This window comes from Elephantulus edwardii, unplaced genomic scaffold (assembly GCF_000299155.1).
Source record: "Elephantulus edwardii isolate Elephantulus edwardi_28Jun2011 unplaced genomic scaffold, EleEdw1.0 scaffold00387, whole genome shotgun sequence".
Classification (NCBI taxonomy): Eukaryota; Metazoa; Chordata; class Mammalia; order Macroscelidea; family Macroscelididae; genus Elephantulus; species Elephantulus edwardii.
The window spans coordinates 1,537,037-1,555,218 of record NW_006400137.1 but is presented as its reverse complement, the minus strand read 5'-3'; the positions used below and the strand labels follow the sequence as shown (position 1 = coordinate 1,555,218).

General features: G+C 41.6%; 1 protein-coding gene across 2 annotated transcripts; it reads right to left on the bottom strand.

The window, feature by feature from the left end:
* Positions 1-15,922: 15,922 nt before the first annotated feature.
* On the bottom strand, positions 15,923-17,811 carry LOC102845294 (heterogeneous nuclear ribonucleoprotein F-like). Of its 2 annotated transcripts, XM_006902251.1 has the most exons (2): positions 17,682-17,811; positions 15,923-17,565 (listed from the first exon to the last, which is right to left on the bottom strand). In XM_006902251.1, exons 1-2 carry the CDS (start codon positions 17,703-17,705, stop codon positions 16,534-16,536), a joined length of 1,056 nt encoding a protein of 351 aa, XP_006902313.1. In that variant the 5' UTR covers positions 17,706-17,811; the 3' UTR covers positions 15,923-16,533. The 2 variants fall into 2 exon arrangements, with proteins under 2 accessions (XP_006902313.1, XP_006902312.1); XM_006902250.1 differs by having other exon boundaries at positions 15,923-17,805.
* Positions 17,812-18,182: the final 371 nt, after the last annotated feature.

Genomic DNA, 18,182 nt, shown 5'->3' with positions numbered 1-18,182 from the left:
ACTGGCCAAATGTTTGATTGTACATAGATCCACGGTTTGTGTCCAGTGGTATGGCTGGATGGTCAGGGACTTGGAAAGAACATGATTTGCAAAGTAGTAACAAGGAGAAATGGGAAAGACATATGTGGTTAGAATGAGCCAAAAGAGTAAATGTGTTTGCTTCTCATATGAATGTTTTCTAAAGAGTAACCTCGACAGAAGAGGATGACATGCTTTGTGAAAACTGTCAGCCTCTTTCACCAGCATCTCTTGGCTCAGAAACCAAGTGGATATGGTGGTAGGGATGGGGTTGGCATGGGCTTTGCAACACAGACTTTCATTTACTAAGACTGACTTAGCTAGAGCCACTGCTGAGTGTCCAATCTCTGCAGGCATGGAAGACTTAGTTCTAAAGAAACCTTACTGAAAATTAAGTTAAGAATGCCACCTGACCAATTTGGGCTGCTTATGTTGCTTAACATGCAAAGATGAAAGTTACTGCACAGTGTGGTATGATTGATCCTAATTACCAAGGATAAATAAGTTTGATATTAAATATTACTATAGCATGACATCAGCATCAAGAAAGCAAAAATCCTCACCACTGGACCAAAAGACAACATCATGATTGAACAAAGGATTGAGACTGTCAAATAATTCATCTTACTTGGATCCAAAATCAATATACTTGATACCAGCAGTCAAGAGATAAGGAGACATATTGCATTGGGAGCCTGTAGTCAGGGATTTCTACAAATTATTGAGGAGTAGTGATATCAGTTTGAGGACAAACGAGCACCTGATGCAGGCCATAATCTTTTCAGTCACTTGTTATGCATCTGGGAACTGGACAATAGCTAAAGATTACAGAAGAGCAGCTGAACTGTGGTCTTGGAGAATAGTGCTGAAGATCCCATGGACTGACAAAAGAATAAACATATATCTTAGATAGGGTGCAGCCAGAGTACTCCTTGCAGGCAAAGATGATGAGGCTTTGTCTCATATACTTTGGGCATGTTGCTAGGAGAGGTTATTCCTTGGAGACATCATGTTTGGAAAGCTGGAGGGGTAGGGGAAAAGAAGAAGACCCTCAACCAGGTGGGTTGACATGGTGACTATGGCAATGGGATTGTGTCAGAGCTGGTGTGAATGGCACGAAATAGGACAGTGTTCAGATATGTTCTTCACAGGGTCACTATGAGTCATACTTGACTCAACAGCATCTAACAACAAAATAGCATGACAGTAAGGCACCAGTCAGGACCTTAGCTTTCTCAATTCCAGACAGTTCCTTTTTGCCTTTGGGATTGTTCTTTTCCTGTCCCATTGTGTACTCAATGGGCTAGTCATAGCAACTGCTACCAATTGAGGGGTTCATAGCAGTTGGCACTGTAGTGGTCACCAGTCATCATCTTCATGAAAGAAATCAACTTATGGATGAGCTACAACATGGAAATGAGTGAGTGGTATAATTCCTTGGGTAGTCTCTTAGAATGGTCATGCCCTATGATTAAAGCTCATGGAAAATCATAGTCCTCATTTTGGAATAACTACCAATGGCCTAGATCCTTCAGCTATGGGTCACCCTGCCAGACAAAAGTCTATGATCAACTGAGATGCTTGATGAGGGCAAAGGGAATATGGAATGAGTGGTGGGAGAAGGTAGTTCCAAAGACCACCTGAACAGTTGCAAAAATGAGGACTGCAATTGCTATGAGATCACTTCCTTGCATGAGTGCATTAACTATGCTTGTTTTCTCCATTTACAAAATATACTCCATAGTATGTTACACCGCTAGCCAAAGGGCCTCATGTCTTCAACATTTTTAAATGTCTCCAACAATGAAAACATTTATCAGAAGCTCCAAGGGAGAAAGATGAACAATCTCCTCTTGTCAAGGTTTACAGCCTCAAAAAGTCAATGGAGTTTCACTGTGAGTTGGAATTGACTGGGAAGGAGAGAGTACATATCAGGTTGAATGTATCTTATTTGTGTCATCTTAGGTGAAAGTATGATTTTATAATTGTATTTATGTTTAAGGTTGTATGTAAACTTGGCTGCCTATGATTCTTTGGAAGTTATGATATAGTTATTTCTTTAATGATATTGATGATGGAACCACTTCCATGAGTAGATTTGTTGTGAGTAGCCATTCCATTTAATTGAGGGTATGATCTGCATAGAATATATATGGATGTTACTTGAACACCACAATAAGATAAAGGTAAATAACCCAATAGAAAAATGGGCACAGGATATGAACAGACACTTCACCGAAGAAGACATTCAGAGGGCCAACAAGCACATGAAGAAATGTTCAAAGTCCCTAGCTCTAAGAGAGATGCAAATCAAAACAACTATGAGATATCATCTCACCCCAGTAAGAATAGCAAAATATAACAGAAGAGCAACAACAAATGCTGGTGAGGATGTGGAGAAACTGGAACTCTTATTCACTGTTGGTGGGAATGTAAGATGGTGCAACCATTGTGGAAGGTGGTGTGGCGCTTTATCAAAAAATTGCAAATAGAGATACCATTTGACCCAGCAATCCCATTACTGGGAATATACCCCAGAGAGACCATGTCTGCCATCCAAGCAGATATATGCACACCCATGTTTATCGCAGCTTTGTTCACAATAGCAAGGAGTTAGAAACAACCTACTTGCCCATCAACAAACAAATGGATAGAGAAGGTGGGATTGCAGTGCAGCTTCTTGCCACTAGGCCACCAGAGCTCGCCCTTATTGCCTAGTTTTTATATTAGTATAAAGCAACTGTCATGGACTGAATTGTGTCCAGCCATCACCAAGTACAAGTATGTATTTATATTAGGTGGAAGGTACATAATTATCCCCCATGGACCAATAAATCAAATGGTAGTAAAAGGACTAAGAGTAGAATTCAACAGACCTTGTTGTTGTTTATTATGTTCTGTAAAGTCACCTGCAACTCATAACAAACCTACGTACAGCAGCCCTGAAGCCTGCCCTGTCCTGAGCCTGTCTCACTGATTCTGACACATCCGCTCCCATTGCCCCAGTTACTGTATTGATCCATCTCATCTGGGGTCTTCTTCTCCTGTGCTGTCCCTCGACCCTTCTGAGCATGATGTCCTTCTCCAAGGATCAGTTTTTCCTGGCCACGTGCCCAAAGTATGTGAGAGGGAGCCTTAAAATTCTAGCCTCTGAGGAGTAATTTAGCTTCACCCTCTCCAAGACCTATTTGTTTTCTTGGTGGTCCATGGTGTATGTTCAAGACTCTTTTCCAGCACCACAACTCAAAGACAGTAATTCTTATTCTGTCATCCTTAATCACTGTCTAGCCCTCTGATGCATAGCAAGTAATTGCAAAGACTATGGCCTGGATTAAGTGCACCTTAGTCTCTTAGTCACTCTTCAATAACTCTGGATAGGTCCCTGACAGCAGATCTTCCCAGTGCAATTCATCTTCTGATTTCCTGACTCCTGGTGCCAAAAATGTTGACTGTAGAGCTGAGCAAGCTGTAATTGTTAACAACCTCAGTCTCTTCTTCCATTCATTGATCATGCTGCTGCCGGTTGGTCCAGCGGGTGAGAATCCTTGTTTTCTTGATGTTGAGCTTCAATCCACATTGAAGGCTGAAGTCCTTGACCTTCTGCAACAAGTGCTTCAGGTCCTCTTCAGTTTCAGAAAGCAAGGTTTTGTCATCTGTATAACGTAGTTTGTTGATGAGTCTTCCTCCAATCCTAATGCCACATTCCTACTCATAAAGCCTTGCTTCCCAAATGCATATACATTGGAAAGTTGTGGAGACAGGACACATCCCTGACACACTCCTTTCCTGATTTTGAACTATACAGTATTTCATTGCTCTGCAGGACTGCCTCCTGGTTTCACATAAGCACTATCAAGTGTTCTAGGAATTCCATTTTCCTCAAGTTTAGCCACAATTTGTTGTGATCCACATAGTCAAATGCCTTTTGCATAGTCAATGAAACACAGATAGACATTCCTCCGGTACTCTGTGCTTTCTGCATTGATCCATCTGACATTGGTAATAATGTCCCTAGTGCCACCACCTCTTCTAAACCCAGCTTGTATTTCTGATAGTTCTCTGTCAATTAAAGCAGTAAGGACTTTCCTCCACACCAACAGAGAGAGGGTGGACCACCCCCTAGAGCTAGCAGTGTGAATCTGATCAACTGTAGGAGAATAAATTGGTTTTTTAAAAGCAGAGATATTTCTGGTATCTCTCTTATAGCACCATCAGAAAACTAAGTCAATAGCACTTACAATTTTAAACTGACATCCTTGCTTTTTAACGCTTTAAAAAGGTCCTTGGCAGCAGACTTGCCCAACGCAATATATCACATGACTCTCACCGCTGCTTCTTGTGGGCATTGATTAGGGAGTCAAATAAGATGAAAATTTGACAACTTCAGTCTTTACTCCTTTTATCATTTGATTGCTTCTTCTTGTTGTTGTTGTTAGTGACTCTATGTACAACAGCCCTAAGCCTTGCTCTGTCCTGTGCCAGCCTGTCTCTGACACACCCACCCCTATTACTCCAGTCACTGAATCAATCCATCTCAAAGAGGCTCTTCCTCTCCTGCGCTGCCCCTTCACCCAACCTAAATCCAAAAGATGTAGTCTACATTGGCTATTCTTTTTGATGGCAGAGAAATTGACTTTCGGAATTGGATAACTTTAAGCCTCTTGGGATTGATCAATCTCATTAGGATTTCACACACCTTATTTAGACATTATTAAAAGGCTGTCCTAGCCACATGCACCTTATTTGCATCATCCCAAGACTATGTTAGGCAATTTTCTGCACAGCAAATGGTAACTAATATTTTGCACTTAAACTACAGCGACAAACCCTTCTTAAATTATAAAACATTTATTTATTCATAATAAAAAATTGAAATAGGCTTTCCTTCTCCATGGTAAGTAAAAACTCACTGATATATCATTGCAATTATCGAAGACAACATACAATATAAATCACTGACAGGTTTTACTAATCCTGAAATTGAAGGGGAAAGTCTGATTATAATTAGCAAGCTGAAAGTCTGAGTAGGAATTTTTCACTTCTGATTTTGATTGAAAAATGAAAGAAAGGCACCTTTTCTTTAAAAAATGTTTCCATTCTATAGAAAATATTATCAGTTGTCTGAGGTTTTAATGGCTAAGGATCTAGAATGAGAATCAATTTACATATTTTCCTCTTTTGGAAAAAATATTTTATTGATGAGTATCAAAAGCTTAACATACAGGGAAGATACTCATCAAGCAAGAAACTTTATATGCCCAAGATAAAATTGTCTTGTAAGGGAAAACCAAAATCTTTTTCTGTGATATGCACTGCTGTTCCAACAGCCCTGCAGTGGTGAGAGCTGACTAGAAGCCCTTTCACAGAGAATGCTGTGTCTTTCATTCAGCAAGTGATGGTGGCGGTGGTGATGGTGTTAGGCGCCATCAAGTGGAGTAGGTCTCATAACAATCCTATAAACAGGCATTCTGAAACCTGCCCTAAACCTGTGCCATGCTCACAGGCTACATTATAGAGTCCATTGCTGTCATAGTGAGTCATAGTGTCGATCCATTTCACTGGGGGTCTTCCTCTCCTTTTCTCTACCTTCCCAACCATGATGTCGCTTCCCAAGGAATAGCCTTGCCTAACTATATGTTCAAAGTATGAAAGACAAAGCTTGGTCATCCTTGCCTCCAAGGAACACTCTGGCCACACCTCTTCCAGGACGTGTCTGTCTTTTTTGACATATGGCACAGTTAGTATCTTTCTCCAGCACCACAACTCAAAGGCATCAATTCTTCTTCTGTCATCCTTGATTGACATCATTCATTGTCCAGTTTTCTGATGTAATGCAGGTGATTGAGAAGACCATGCCCTGAATCAAGTGCACTTTGGTCTTCAAACTGACATCATTGCTCTTCAGTATTTTGAAGAGGTCCCTGACTGCAGACTTGCCCAATGCAATACATCTCCTGATATCCTGACTGCTGGTACCAAGGGTGTTGACTGTTGATTCAAGCAAGATGAAATCATTGACAGCTACAATCTTTTCTCCATCTATCATGTTGACTGTTGGTCTTGTGGTGAGGATCTTTGTCTTCTTGATGCTGAGCTGTAATCCATATTGTAGGGTGTAGTCCCTGAACTTCTGCAGCATGCATTTCACATTCTCCTTACTTTTGGAAGGCAAAGTCATGTCATCATTGTAACTCAGGTTGTTGCTAAGTCCCTCCAATCCCGATACCACACTCCTCTTCCAGCTTCATGAGTGCTTTGCTCAGCATAAAGATTGAATAGGTATGGAGAAAGAATAGGACCCTGACACACACCCTTCCTGATCTTAAACCAAGCAATGTTTCCTTGTTTGGTCTGCACAACAGCCTCATGGCCTGGGTATAGATTTTGCATGAGCACAATTAAGTGTTCTGGGGTTCCCATTCTTTTTTTCTCAATGTGAGTCATAATTTGTTATAATCCATACAGTCAAATGCTTTTGCATAGTCAATATAACACAACTATATGTTCTTCTGGTATTCTCTCCTTTCAGCCAAGATCCGTCTGACATGAGCAATGACAGTCCTTTTGCCAAGGCCTCTTCTAAAACCAGCTTGTACTTCTGGCAGTTCTCTGTTAATGTAGCTACTTTTGAATAACGTGGAGAATAAATGGTGACAGAAGATGGCCCTTTAAGTGCCTATGCCCTGACCACACACCATACGATATTTGATTTGTTTTAGAGTGTGTACGTCAAAAGACTTTGCAGTTACTGTTGTAGTTAGCTGCCACTGAAATTACTTCAATTCAGTGTACCTTATGTATCTAAATTATTTCAATTCTGCTGTACCTTATGTACACCAGAACAAAATATTGCCTTGTCTTACATTATCCTTTGAATTACTAACTTGTTCATCATTGTGGAAAATTGAAATCCATCATGGGGGGGGGGGGACCCAAAACCTGATGGAACAAATAGAAACGGAAAAAATCCTTTTAAAGAAATGATAGATGGCGGAGGAGGCAGAGAAAGCGTGGTGAGCTGCGGGAGCAGCGAACCACTTAAAGCAGGGCCATTATGGCCTTCCACAGACTTTGGCTTATTGATAATTGAACACTTAAACAGTTGATGACTGGCCCTCAGTGAAGATCGAGGCTCAACAACAGGAATTCAAGGATTCCCAAGGAGAAATGGGTGAGTCTCGTGACTCCCAACCCCCACCCTCTTGCAGAGCCCACACCACGCCGCACAGCCGCTGCAGCTCCATGAGGCTTCCACAGCCGGAATGAATGGATTACCTCACCCAAGATGGATGCTGGGCACTGGCCCTCCTCAAGACTGGTACAGCGAAGCCACCACACTGCCACAAGGTGGACCTGTTCTGGAGAGAATTCTTGGAGCCAGGATGGCGGCTATGGGGGAAGCGGGCGCCCGCCGGCCTCCCATGCTGGGGGGGTGGGGGCGTCTATGCCCCGCTGTCCACCTGCATAGGAGGTGGGGGATGGGATGCATGCCTGCCATCTGCAGGTTTGGGTTTCCTTGGACAGGCCAAAGAGGACGATTACCTATGCAGTGGATTGCTGAAAGTCACTGTGAGTCTGATGACCTTAACAGTGGCAGCATGCACAAGAGGACCAACATCCTAAATGCACCATATATTTTGTTCTGTTGAATGCTTCTGCCAAAAGATGGTTAGACCTGGGGGGAGTCTGTCCACAATTCTTAGGTTCCCTTTGGGGAGGGCAGTGACACCTACTTCAAAATATAGTATGACCACTTATGGGGGGAGGTAAAAGTGGCACTGCTGGAATTGGAAATGCTATCCCTGACCACAGAGTCCTCAGTCAGGCAAGGGGACCAGACTGGGGTAGGGGCAATTGGAGGGGGAGTATACCAGCCAGCTCCTGGGGGGTGTTGCCCTGCTCGGGATGAGCCATCACAGACCCCTGGGTGGGGAAGGACACACACACACACACACACACACACACACAAAAGAATGCCTAGGGTATCCAGAGAATGTTACCTAGGCCACCTTCTGCCACCCTCTCCCCCAGTAAACCTGAAAGCAACACCCTCAAAGCCCTTCTATTTGTAACTCACAAGTTTGTTCTTTCTAGGTTTGCTCCCTTTCCTATAGGTAACCTAAACACTGAGTTTTACTCCAGAATTGACCCTGAATCCAGTGCCAGTGACAAAAAGGAAATACAACTGACAGCTAAGGAAGCAAAGGAGGATGGAGACTCTGGGTTCAACCAGCCATCCCCACTGGACCCACCTGGGAAAACACTTTGCAGTCCAGAGGGGAGCAAATGACAGGAAAATATCTTCTAACAGAGCAAGAAGGCAAGCAGCTTTAATCCAAGACTACCAATAAGGTAATAAAGTGACCTCCCTTCCCCCCTTTACTTCTACGGCCCTGTTCAGCATGAAGAAGCCAGAGAGTCGGCATCCAATTCCCAAATCAATAAGACAGTTGGTTTAATTACCATTGGAAAATGCTTGTCATTCCTCTGTAGCATCTGGTCCCCACTGGACCCTCATCATTTCCTTCACCTGCTCCCCTCACTGACCCAACTGTGCAGCTCTGCAACTGCATCCTGGCCCATCCTCACCCTTTTGCCCCCAACCCTCACCTCCTTATATTTTTCCCAATTAAAAAAAAAAAAGGAAAAAAGAAAATGATAAGACTAGAATCATTATTTCCTTTGTTGTAGAATACATGAAATGTTACATATATTCCATGAGTGCTTGTGGAAGAGAGATATGCAAACAATTTGCATTGGTGTATGATGAGAGATTACTTCTAAGGTGGAGGGTTTGAGAAGCAGTTTGGCCTACCAGGTTATTTTAAAATGTCTTTATTCCATGTGTCTGAATGCTATATTCACCAACAAGTCAAATTTCATGCTACTCATTTCTCTTGCAGTGGACAAATGAAGGAATTAGAAAGTGTATCTCCTGGAAACATTTGTGTGGTCAAACTTACTGCCATTGAGTCAGAAACAAACTCATAGCTGAACCCCTAGCCAGTTCATAGAGGTTGTAAATCACAAAGGGCAGACTGACCATATATCCCCCCAGAGGAGGTAGCGGATTAGAACTGCAACACGTTGGGGTTCGCAGCACTACTCCCCTTCCACTAGGCCACGAGGGCTCGGTTTTCTATGGAAAAAGGTGAAGTAACACCATGTCTTCAGCTGGTCATTTTAATAACCATGCTGCTTTACTTTTCAATTAACCCAGAGACTTACAAGCTCACCAGAACTACTCTAAATTGTCATTTATCCACCTACTCAAAGCAATGGACCTTGTCATCTCTGAAAATGTACATTATGATGGAGGAGCCAGTTATTTTTCTTTCTTCCCATCTCTTTGATGCTCACCTCTCAAGAATGTAAAACGGCCAGGCAGTTTCCCAGACATTCATTTCTACCATGCCTGCAATTACACCAGAGGTAATTAACCTAATTGCCATCAGAATCTCCAATCTCCAAGCACATGAATAACAACTGTGTCAAGTGAGCAACAACGTCAGGCTGGAGACTAAGGTGCACCTGATCCAGGCTATAGTCTTTGCAATTACGTGCTATGCATCAGAGAGTTGGACAATGACTCAGGATGATAGAATTGATGCCTTTTGAGCTGTGGTGCTGGAGAAGAGTGTTGAATATCCCATGGACTGCAAAGAGAAGAAACAGGTTTGTCCTGGAGGGGGTGAAGTCAGAATGCTCCTTGGAGTCAAGGATTCTGAAGCTTCGTCTGACATACTTTGGGCATGTTGCAAGGGACTGGTCGTTGGAAGGGGACATCATGTTTGAGAGAGTGGAGGGACGGCGTGGGAGAGGAAGACCCTCGATGAGATGGATCGATTCTGAGAGTGAAGTGGTGGGAATGAGCATGTTCGAGACAGCAAGGTTGGCACAGGATAGAGCGGCGTTTAGGGCTCTTGTATATAGAGTCGCCAACAACTCAATGGCACATAACAAACCAAGCACATAACGAAGATGCTGGATATGTCTCCTCCTCAATGGTTGCAGCCAAGTTCTCTGTTGTCATGATGCAGATTTCTTGCCGAGTTTTGTAATTCAAATACTGGAAATATTATGGTTGACGCGAAGGTAAATTAGAGATCCTTTGCAATTTAGTCATTAAGCATTGTATTTTTTTTATTTTGGGGTTTGTTTTTTCTTGTGTACCATCGAATCTGATTCGACTGGCACAGGATACTGCGCTTCCTACTCCAGCAGAGGATCTGGCGGACTCAAACTTTGCATTTTAAATAAATAATCTCTCCTGTGGTTATTACTACTACATTTTTATATGAGAAAGGATTTTAAGTTTGTATATTGAACAGACTGAAGGGAAAATATTTACACAATTACATGAACATATTGTGTTGCTTAACGCTGCCATGTTAAAAAAAATATATCATGCATTGTTGGTGCTCATTTTGGACTCTAGAGAAGCTACTAACTCTGAAGCTTCCCCCTCAATTATTCTACAAGCTCGGTAGTGTGGTTTCATACACAGGTTTATTTAATGAGCCTACATTGCTCATTTTGGACTCTAGAGAAGCTACTAACTCTGAAGCTTCCCCCTCAATTATTCTACAAGCTCGGTAGTGTGGTTTCATACACAGGTTTATTTAATGAGCCTACATTGCTTGCACTAATAAATAGAATCTATCTCCCCAAGTTACATGTAATAAGAATGTTTAACACTTGGCTTTCTTCTTTTAGTCATTGCAAAAGGAAACTGTCAAAATCTCAACTTCCTGCTTTGACTATACTAACAATTGTGTTCATTTACTTAATATTCTGATTTACCTTTACAATTTGGACAGTAGTTTCACATAAGTATCCTAGTTCACAAGGTCTAACACTCTGCTGCAATGGAAAATGCTACTTTTGCTACTAGTAAACAAATTAATTTTCTCTTTTTTGGAGCCCTTAAGTTCCAGTTTAGTGAAAGGTTGTGGGGAATCGTCTTTGTCCCTTTCAGCTATTCCTCAATTTCTGGTAGATCTTCATGCCACCAAGAACAAACTATGAGATCATTTCAGCAGACAAAAAGATCACTAGATAAAATCCAGCAAATATCAATGATAAAAATCTCATACTTAACTGAAACAAAAGGAACTTTTCCTAATTTAATAAGCATACTCATTGCCATCAAGTCTATCTGGCTCACAGCAATCCTCCATTGGGTTTACAAAGCTGGCGAGGAACACGATTTTGGAGTAGAAAACCCCTGGATCTACACTAAAATGTCTTTCTCTAATAGCAACCTAATCATAACTGACCTTCTAGTGGGGTTTTGGAAGCTATAAATTGCATGCCCATCATTCTCTCTTAAGAGCCACTAAAATTGTTAATTTAGCCAGGCCAAAAACTCAATGTAAAATATTTTATTTCCTCCCAACAAACTAAAAGGTGTCATTAAAATAAGTACCTAGAGAGGAGGGGGAGAGAAAAAAAAGAATCCTAGGAATACATGAAATATAAATGTCAAGCAATATATACAATAATCTTTATGCAATGAAGAAAATGGAGATATTCTACCAATGGAGGTCTCATGACCTGTGTGGCCACCAGGCCAAAATGGTGGGCCTTTTGCTGTCACCTAAGGTCAGTAACATTTCAAAGTTGTTTAAACAGCCCTGCTGCAGAAGATGCTATGAAGACACAGAACACCAGAAGTGTAGCCTGTAGCTATTTGGTGCGATTTGTCATCCACCAAGTATCATGTACTAGCAGAGACGCTGTTATGAAGTAAATGGCAAGACAACTTGCATCACCACCAGTGTTTGCTGTAGAACCCTCTCTTGTTCTGGACCCCTGAGAACAGCAACCTTATATGAAAGAACTGCCACCCAAATGCAGGTGATTCAAACTCAACTATTCTGTGTGAGCAAGATAATCTCTTGTGCGCCTTATCAAACTTGGTCAGCTATGAGTCAATTATAAGCCATCAAGAGTAAGGGAATGATACAATACTGTCAACACTTCCACTATACCACCAACATAAAGGGAATTACAAGTCTCTGGAAGGTTTCTGGGACTGAGCGGACATCACTACATGGGGAGCCCATGCCAACAAGATCTAGTGACAGATGCGTCCATCTCAGAGTTAAGTATCCAGGTGACTGTGACTCTATGAAGAAATGTGAATGAACCTTGCTCTATTCTGGATCCTCCTAACAACGTCTGCCATGTTCAAGCCCATTGCTGCACTGTAGAGTGTCTTCCTCTTTTGCCAGTATGTTCTTTCCCAAGGACTGATCCCTCCTGACATGCCCAAAGTATGTGAAAGTTTCATCATCCTTTCTTTGAAGGAGCTGCCTTGTTGCACTTCATCCAAGCACACAACAGGGTGTTGAGTCTTGGGTCATTTCTCTGAATGAGTAACTGGGGTTATACTTAGCAGCTGACAGTGCTCACACTTGATCTTGACTTGTTAAGTCTTGAGGACTACCTGCTAAGGAAGAAACTATGGGACCATTCTCCTGTGCTATATAGGGTCAATTAAGTTACTAATGGTTCAAGATTGGAGTTCACACCATCTAGATGTACTCTGCACACAGACCACTTTCTCACTAGTTAAAACCCTATGGAACAAATACACTGGCACATGTGAAATGAACTTCAGTTTAAGGGGTCTAAGGGGAGCTCTGGTGGCCTAGTGGCAAGGAGCTGCAACTACAATCCCAGAGGTGAAAGGTAAAATCCACCAGATGCTCTGCTGGGTAAGGAGGGACAATCTCCTCCTGTATCAGTCAGATCTGATTTGACGGTACACGCACACAAAAATAAAAAATTTTTTTTAAAAAAGGGGGGGGGGGGTGTCTTTCTGGAACAAAGCAGTACAGACTTGTCAAGCCGGCACCAAGATTCTTAATCCACTGAAGGTTCTAAACAAAGTCCAAGGTAGGCCTTCTCCACCTTAGCAGGTTGGTCCTAACAGACCTGTTGGCCCTTGGCCCACAAAGCTCAGCAACTTCCTTGGAATACCATCTCCCTAAGAAAACTAGGTAGAACTAAAGAGCTCTTGACTGCAAAAAAATACCAGCATCAGCTGCTCCCATGAAGTCTTGGGCCCTGCCCAAAGGCTTGAGTCAGCTGAGCTCTGAGAAGTTCTGGCAGGTGTATGGACACTATGCCAGACTTCCCTGGCTACTGATCATACTGAAGGATAAACTCCCCCAGGAGGAGTACGCAAGAGAATGAGAGCAAGGCAGCAAGTCAAAGGGATTGTATTATGATGCCTTATACTTCAACTAAGCCATTATATATATTTACGGGTTGACATGAATCCTCGTTGACTTTGGGGCAACTAGTTACCAGTTTGCACATGGATTTTTCATCCGTGAGCCATGCAAAAGCAGGCAAGGTGTTAGCCCACTGTAGTTGGCTAATTCTTGTTTCAGAGAGCAATGAAATCTAGGTATCTTCCATCATCCCTTTGGGTAAGTCAATGCCATTACAGACTGGAAGTTGGCTGCGCTGTCGGCCAAGATTTCAGTCACCCTGTAAGTTCTAGCACATTTCCTCACCCCAAAGATCTCGTTCTTACAGATTCCCAAAACTTGGCATATAGAACCTAACAAAACCCAATGTCTAGAGACTAAGGTGTGCCTGAAGCAGGTCATGGTCGCTTGACCGTGAAGGGACAGGCGACAGAAAGCCTTTGATTTGTGGTGCTAGGAAGACTACTGGTCTTGGAAAGTGTGAAACCTTGGAGGAAAGGATTCTGAAGCTCCATCTCACATGATTTGGCGATATGGCCAGAAGACACTAGTCCTCGAAGGAAATCTTGCTTGGATTGGGAAAAGGGACCCAATTCAGGTGTGAAACACGGATGGGATGAATTGACTAAAGTTTAACGGGCCTAAGAATAGTTCAGAGCTATTATGCAACGGGTCGCCCTAACAGATTTTAGAAGCTGTTAGGTAACCTGTAGGTTAGTACTGTGTGTCAGACTTTGTAAAGACACTCACTACCTTCAATATAAAGTCTAGCCCACATTTAAATGCATCACTTTCTTCCCAGAAGCTCCCTTGGGAAAGTGTCACTTGGTGGACCTAGGCCTGACAAGGTCCTTACTGTTCATGCTACCCTCTGCCCCCACCCCCACCCCAGCTCTCCACCTCTACACCTTGCAATACCAAGGACAAGCTAAATTCTAGACAGCTTGACATTTTACTTTTAAATGTAGTTTGTACACTTTTTAAAAGATCAGAGAAAAAGGGCACATCTTAACTTAGCAATGAAATAACTTCACTTGTTGCCAATGGGAGTATTTGTTAGAAGCTGCACCTTACAATTCAGGTGGTCTGGAGCTCTATTGCTCCCTCTTGCTCTGGCCTAGACATCTGAGCACTAGTTCTACCTTGCAGCAAAAATACATTTCTGTACTGGATACCCGTAACCCCATGTTAAGTTCAGAATTAGTAAAAGCACTATGATGGTGTAACATTGCTAACACTCCAAAAGGGATCACAACAGAAAATCCCAAGTAGCTGGAGAAATTGAAATTACCAAGAACACCAGACTTGACTGAATGGCGAACTCCCCCAATGATGGCCCTCTGCCATCTGTGATGTTAAATACGTAGGAAATTAGAATACATTCTCATCAACCACCCATGAGTAAAAAGATCATGTAATCTGAGACCCTGGAAAGTGAAAAATCATGGAATCGCAAGTATGGAGAGTGCTTAGAATGTGGGTCTTAAAACATGTATATGAAAGGCCAATTTGACTTTCACTTAAATCACCAAATGAACAAGATTCTGCAAAACTTTGTACTGTGTGACCTTAAATTATTAATTCTCCCTCTGACTAAAGTGGGTGGATGTTGCACTCTAAGAATTTCTTGGGTTTTATTTTTCCAACTGTTGTGCCAACCAGAAACTGTTTCCTTGAAATGAAGTAGAGAATAATCTAGGTTCTTAAAAGAACATTGCTTGAGAACTGGTTCTGGCTCATAAGATCCTGTAATTGGTAATGAAGCTTTCCCATCATACAGCAGCATGGCAAGTTCAAATCCTTGGAGACCTGTATTTTGGCTACAAGCATTAACATTAATAAACCCAAAATTAAATCCAGTTGAAACTGACTCAGATTTACCCTACAAGATTTCTAAGTCTTTAGAGAATGGATTTCCCCTCCCCCCCTTTCACAGGGATGCTAGTGGGTTCCTGCCACCAAGTTAGCTGTCAAGGGCTTCAAGTCTAACTCCACACATCATTAACCTCCACTGGTTTTTCAAGGCCATTCATCTTTACGAAGAGCAACCAAAGAATGATTACAATTGTCTATCTTTTGGGTTAATGGATCAAACATATATGTTGCACTTAAATCTGTCTCTTCAGTTACCAGTAACAAATATAGAATGTTTACATAAGGATATTTTAAAAAAATTTTTTAAACTTTAATTTTGTTTAATGTTATGTCCTAAGATCAAAAGGGTGCAGAGCTACCAGAAATTTATATATTGCGTTTCAATGCTAGGTGTATGGCATTTTATTTAGCAGCATTTATAGCCCTCAAGGTGAAAAATAATGTATTTTTTTAAAAAATTATTATGAATTACCTCACAATGTACTTTAAAAACTATACTATAATGATGCATGTAACTACAGCATAAATGGGAACACTGCTAGTCTGTGAAAAATATATCACAAGTCACAAACAGCTTAAGTAGTTAAGTACGATTTTATACTTTCCAGTATGTATTCTCTATAACCATTTCCAGTCATATTTAAGGATTTTATAGAACTTTTATTTTTGCCTTACTCTAAAAATATAGACAGATTAGATATACTAAATTACTTAATTCACGCTAAAATACATTGGTATTAATATGAATTCTCTTCAGCCACCCAGTTATTTTGCTAACTTGGTGAGCAGATAGTCTATACCAGTCATTGTGAAAAAATCTTTATTTTAAGAAAAAAATTTAGTTAACAAGTTTCACTTAGCAAAATACACCCAAAAGGAAATCACAGTACAAAGAAAGGTTTAAGTCAAGGCCTCACCAATTCCTACAGTATTAGTATTGTGTCTCAATTTTCAAAATTAACTTTTAAAAGCTTAAAACTTAACCTAAGATTTTGAATGGAAACAAACTAGAATGAACAAACATGAGAAATGTTTCTCTTTGGATTAGGGATCTAGCACCTTTTGAGTTTTCCAAAAAAAGCATGTCTCTCAAATGTGTTTGCTGTAACGTGGTGCCAAAGATCCACATTTAACGTACTTTAAACTACCTTAACTCAGACATCACTCTGAAACATACTACCAAAATGTTAATTGAGAAAAGCTGAAAATAAGTTTTTTATAGTTTACTCAGTATCTTTATCACATGCTAGAAGAAAGTTTGAATGAGAAAACACTGACGAGGTAATTTTTTTTTAATCCAGATTTCACAAACTCATGGTGCAAAATGGGTCCCACAGCTTCCTCTAGTAATAAATGCTTTCCACTGCTTGCTGGCTGCCTGTGAAAATTTGAAGTTTTCTCAAATGCTTCTAGAAAACTAGTCGTATCCACCCATGCTGTTCTGCTGACCACTATAGCCAGCCCCATAACAGCCACTGACTGACTGGCTCTCAAGGCCAGTATAAGTGGACTGGGTCGACACTCCCATGCCCTGCATCATTTGGCTACTGTAAGCCCCATTGCTAGCCCCTGTGGTTGAATTTAAGAAGAGCTCTATGTATCTGTGCTGCATGTTGGCTCTGTCTTTTGACATGGCAGCCACAGCTTCTTCATGAGTGGCAAACTCAACATCTGCTTCTCCGGTTACTCTTCCATCCGGGCCAATCTCAATATGCACTCTCACAGGGTTGAGTGGAGAGAAGAAGTTATAAATGTCATTCTCAGTCGCTTTGTATGGAAGCCCCCTCATGTGGACACAGTGTCCAGTTGTGCTCTGAACAGCAAACTCGCTGTCTCCATATCTGTGATCATACATTCCTGACAGACAGTAACTGAGATCTCTTCCAAATAAATCAGTGGTGAAACCATAGCTGTCACTGAGGCCACTATACTCCTCATAGCCCCCATAACCTGTGCTATAAGCCCCAGACCTCATTCTGTCAAAGCCTGCTTGTTTGACAATGCCAATGTATCTCCGGGCAGTACCAGGCCTGTCATAGGGGCCTGGTCGCTGCACAGACATGAACTTTAGAGGGGGATCGGAGTATGATCTCACTTCTTCCTGACTGCTCTTGAACACTTCTATATACCTGTGCCCTATTCTTTCCTTGTGCTTCCCTAGAGCCTTCTCAGCTAATTCCTGTGAAGCAAATTGCACAAAGGCTTCCCCTGTAATCTTGCCCTCAGGGTCCACTGGCAAAGTGATCCCATTAGGCATGATTTCTAACCCTGAGAAGAACTGAACAATTTCTTCTTTTGTGCATCCAAATGGGAGTCCTCGAAGGCGCACAAAGCCATCATTGGCAGTGTCGGCACTATTTGGACCGCTGTGCTTCAACACCCAATCCATTTCGGTTCTATGTGACTTGAATACCTCAATATAGCGGTGCCCCATGCTTTCTCTGTCTTTCTTCAGGGCCATTTTTACATCATCTTCTGATTCAAGTTCAACAAAAGCTTCACCACTCTGCCTGCCTTCTCGAGTATAGATGAAATGAACACCTGCCACGCCATCATGAATTTTGCATTCAGACAGGAAATTCTGCACATCTTCAATAGAACAAGACCACGGCAAGCCGCGGAGCTTGACCACAAATCCTTCACCTCCCTCAGGACCCAGCATCATGGAAGACTTGACAGGTCAAGGGTCAAATCTGCTTACTGAGGGCTGAAAAGAAAAAGCAAAAACAATGTTACATAAATTTTCACTTATCACAAAATTGGCAATAGCATTTTTCCCCACTTTACATGTAAACAATAATGACTAATAAACATTATCTGACAGTTTTGTTTATTTTTCCCAGAAACAGATACTAAACACATAGGGTCCTCCCTCATAACATTGGAAAATTCAAGGGTTTGAAAACAAAAACACTATGTATCAAATACCCCTGAAACTAGAGGAATCTAGAATAAAATCATTTATGAAGATTTGTCAACATAGGAGACAATGTTGAAAACATAATAGAGAAACATGTTAACAGTGTCAACATGAAGTGATCTCAAACAACTCTGCAAGGGTGCAAG

Bases quoted from the DNA above. Each gene is read 5' to 3' on its own strand.
- LOC102845294 (XM_006902250.1), bottom strand. From the start codon at position 17,781: ATGATGCTGGGTCCTGAGGGAGGTGAAGGATTTGTGGTCAAGCTCCGC.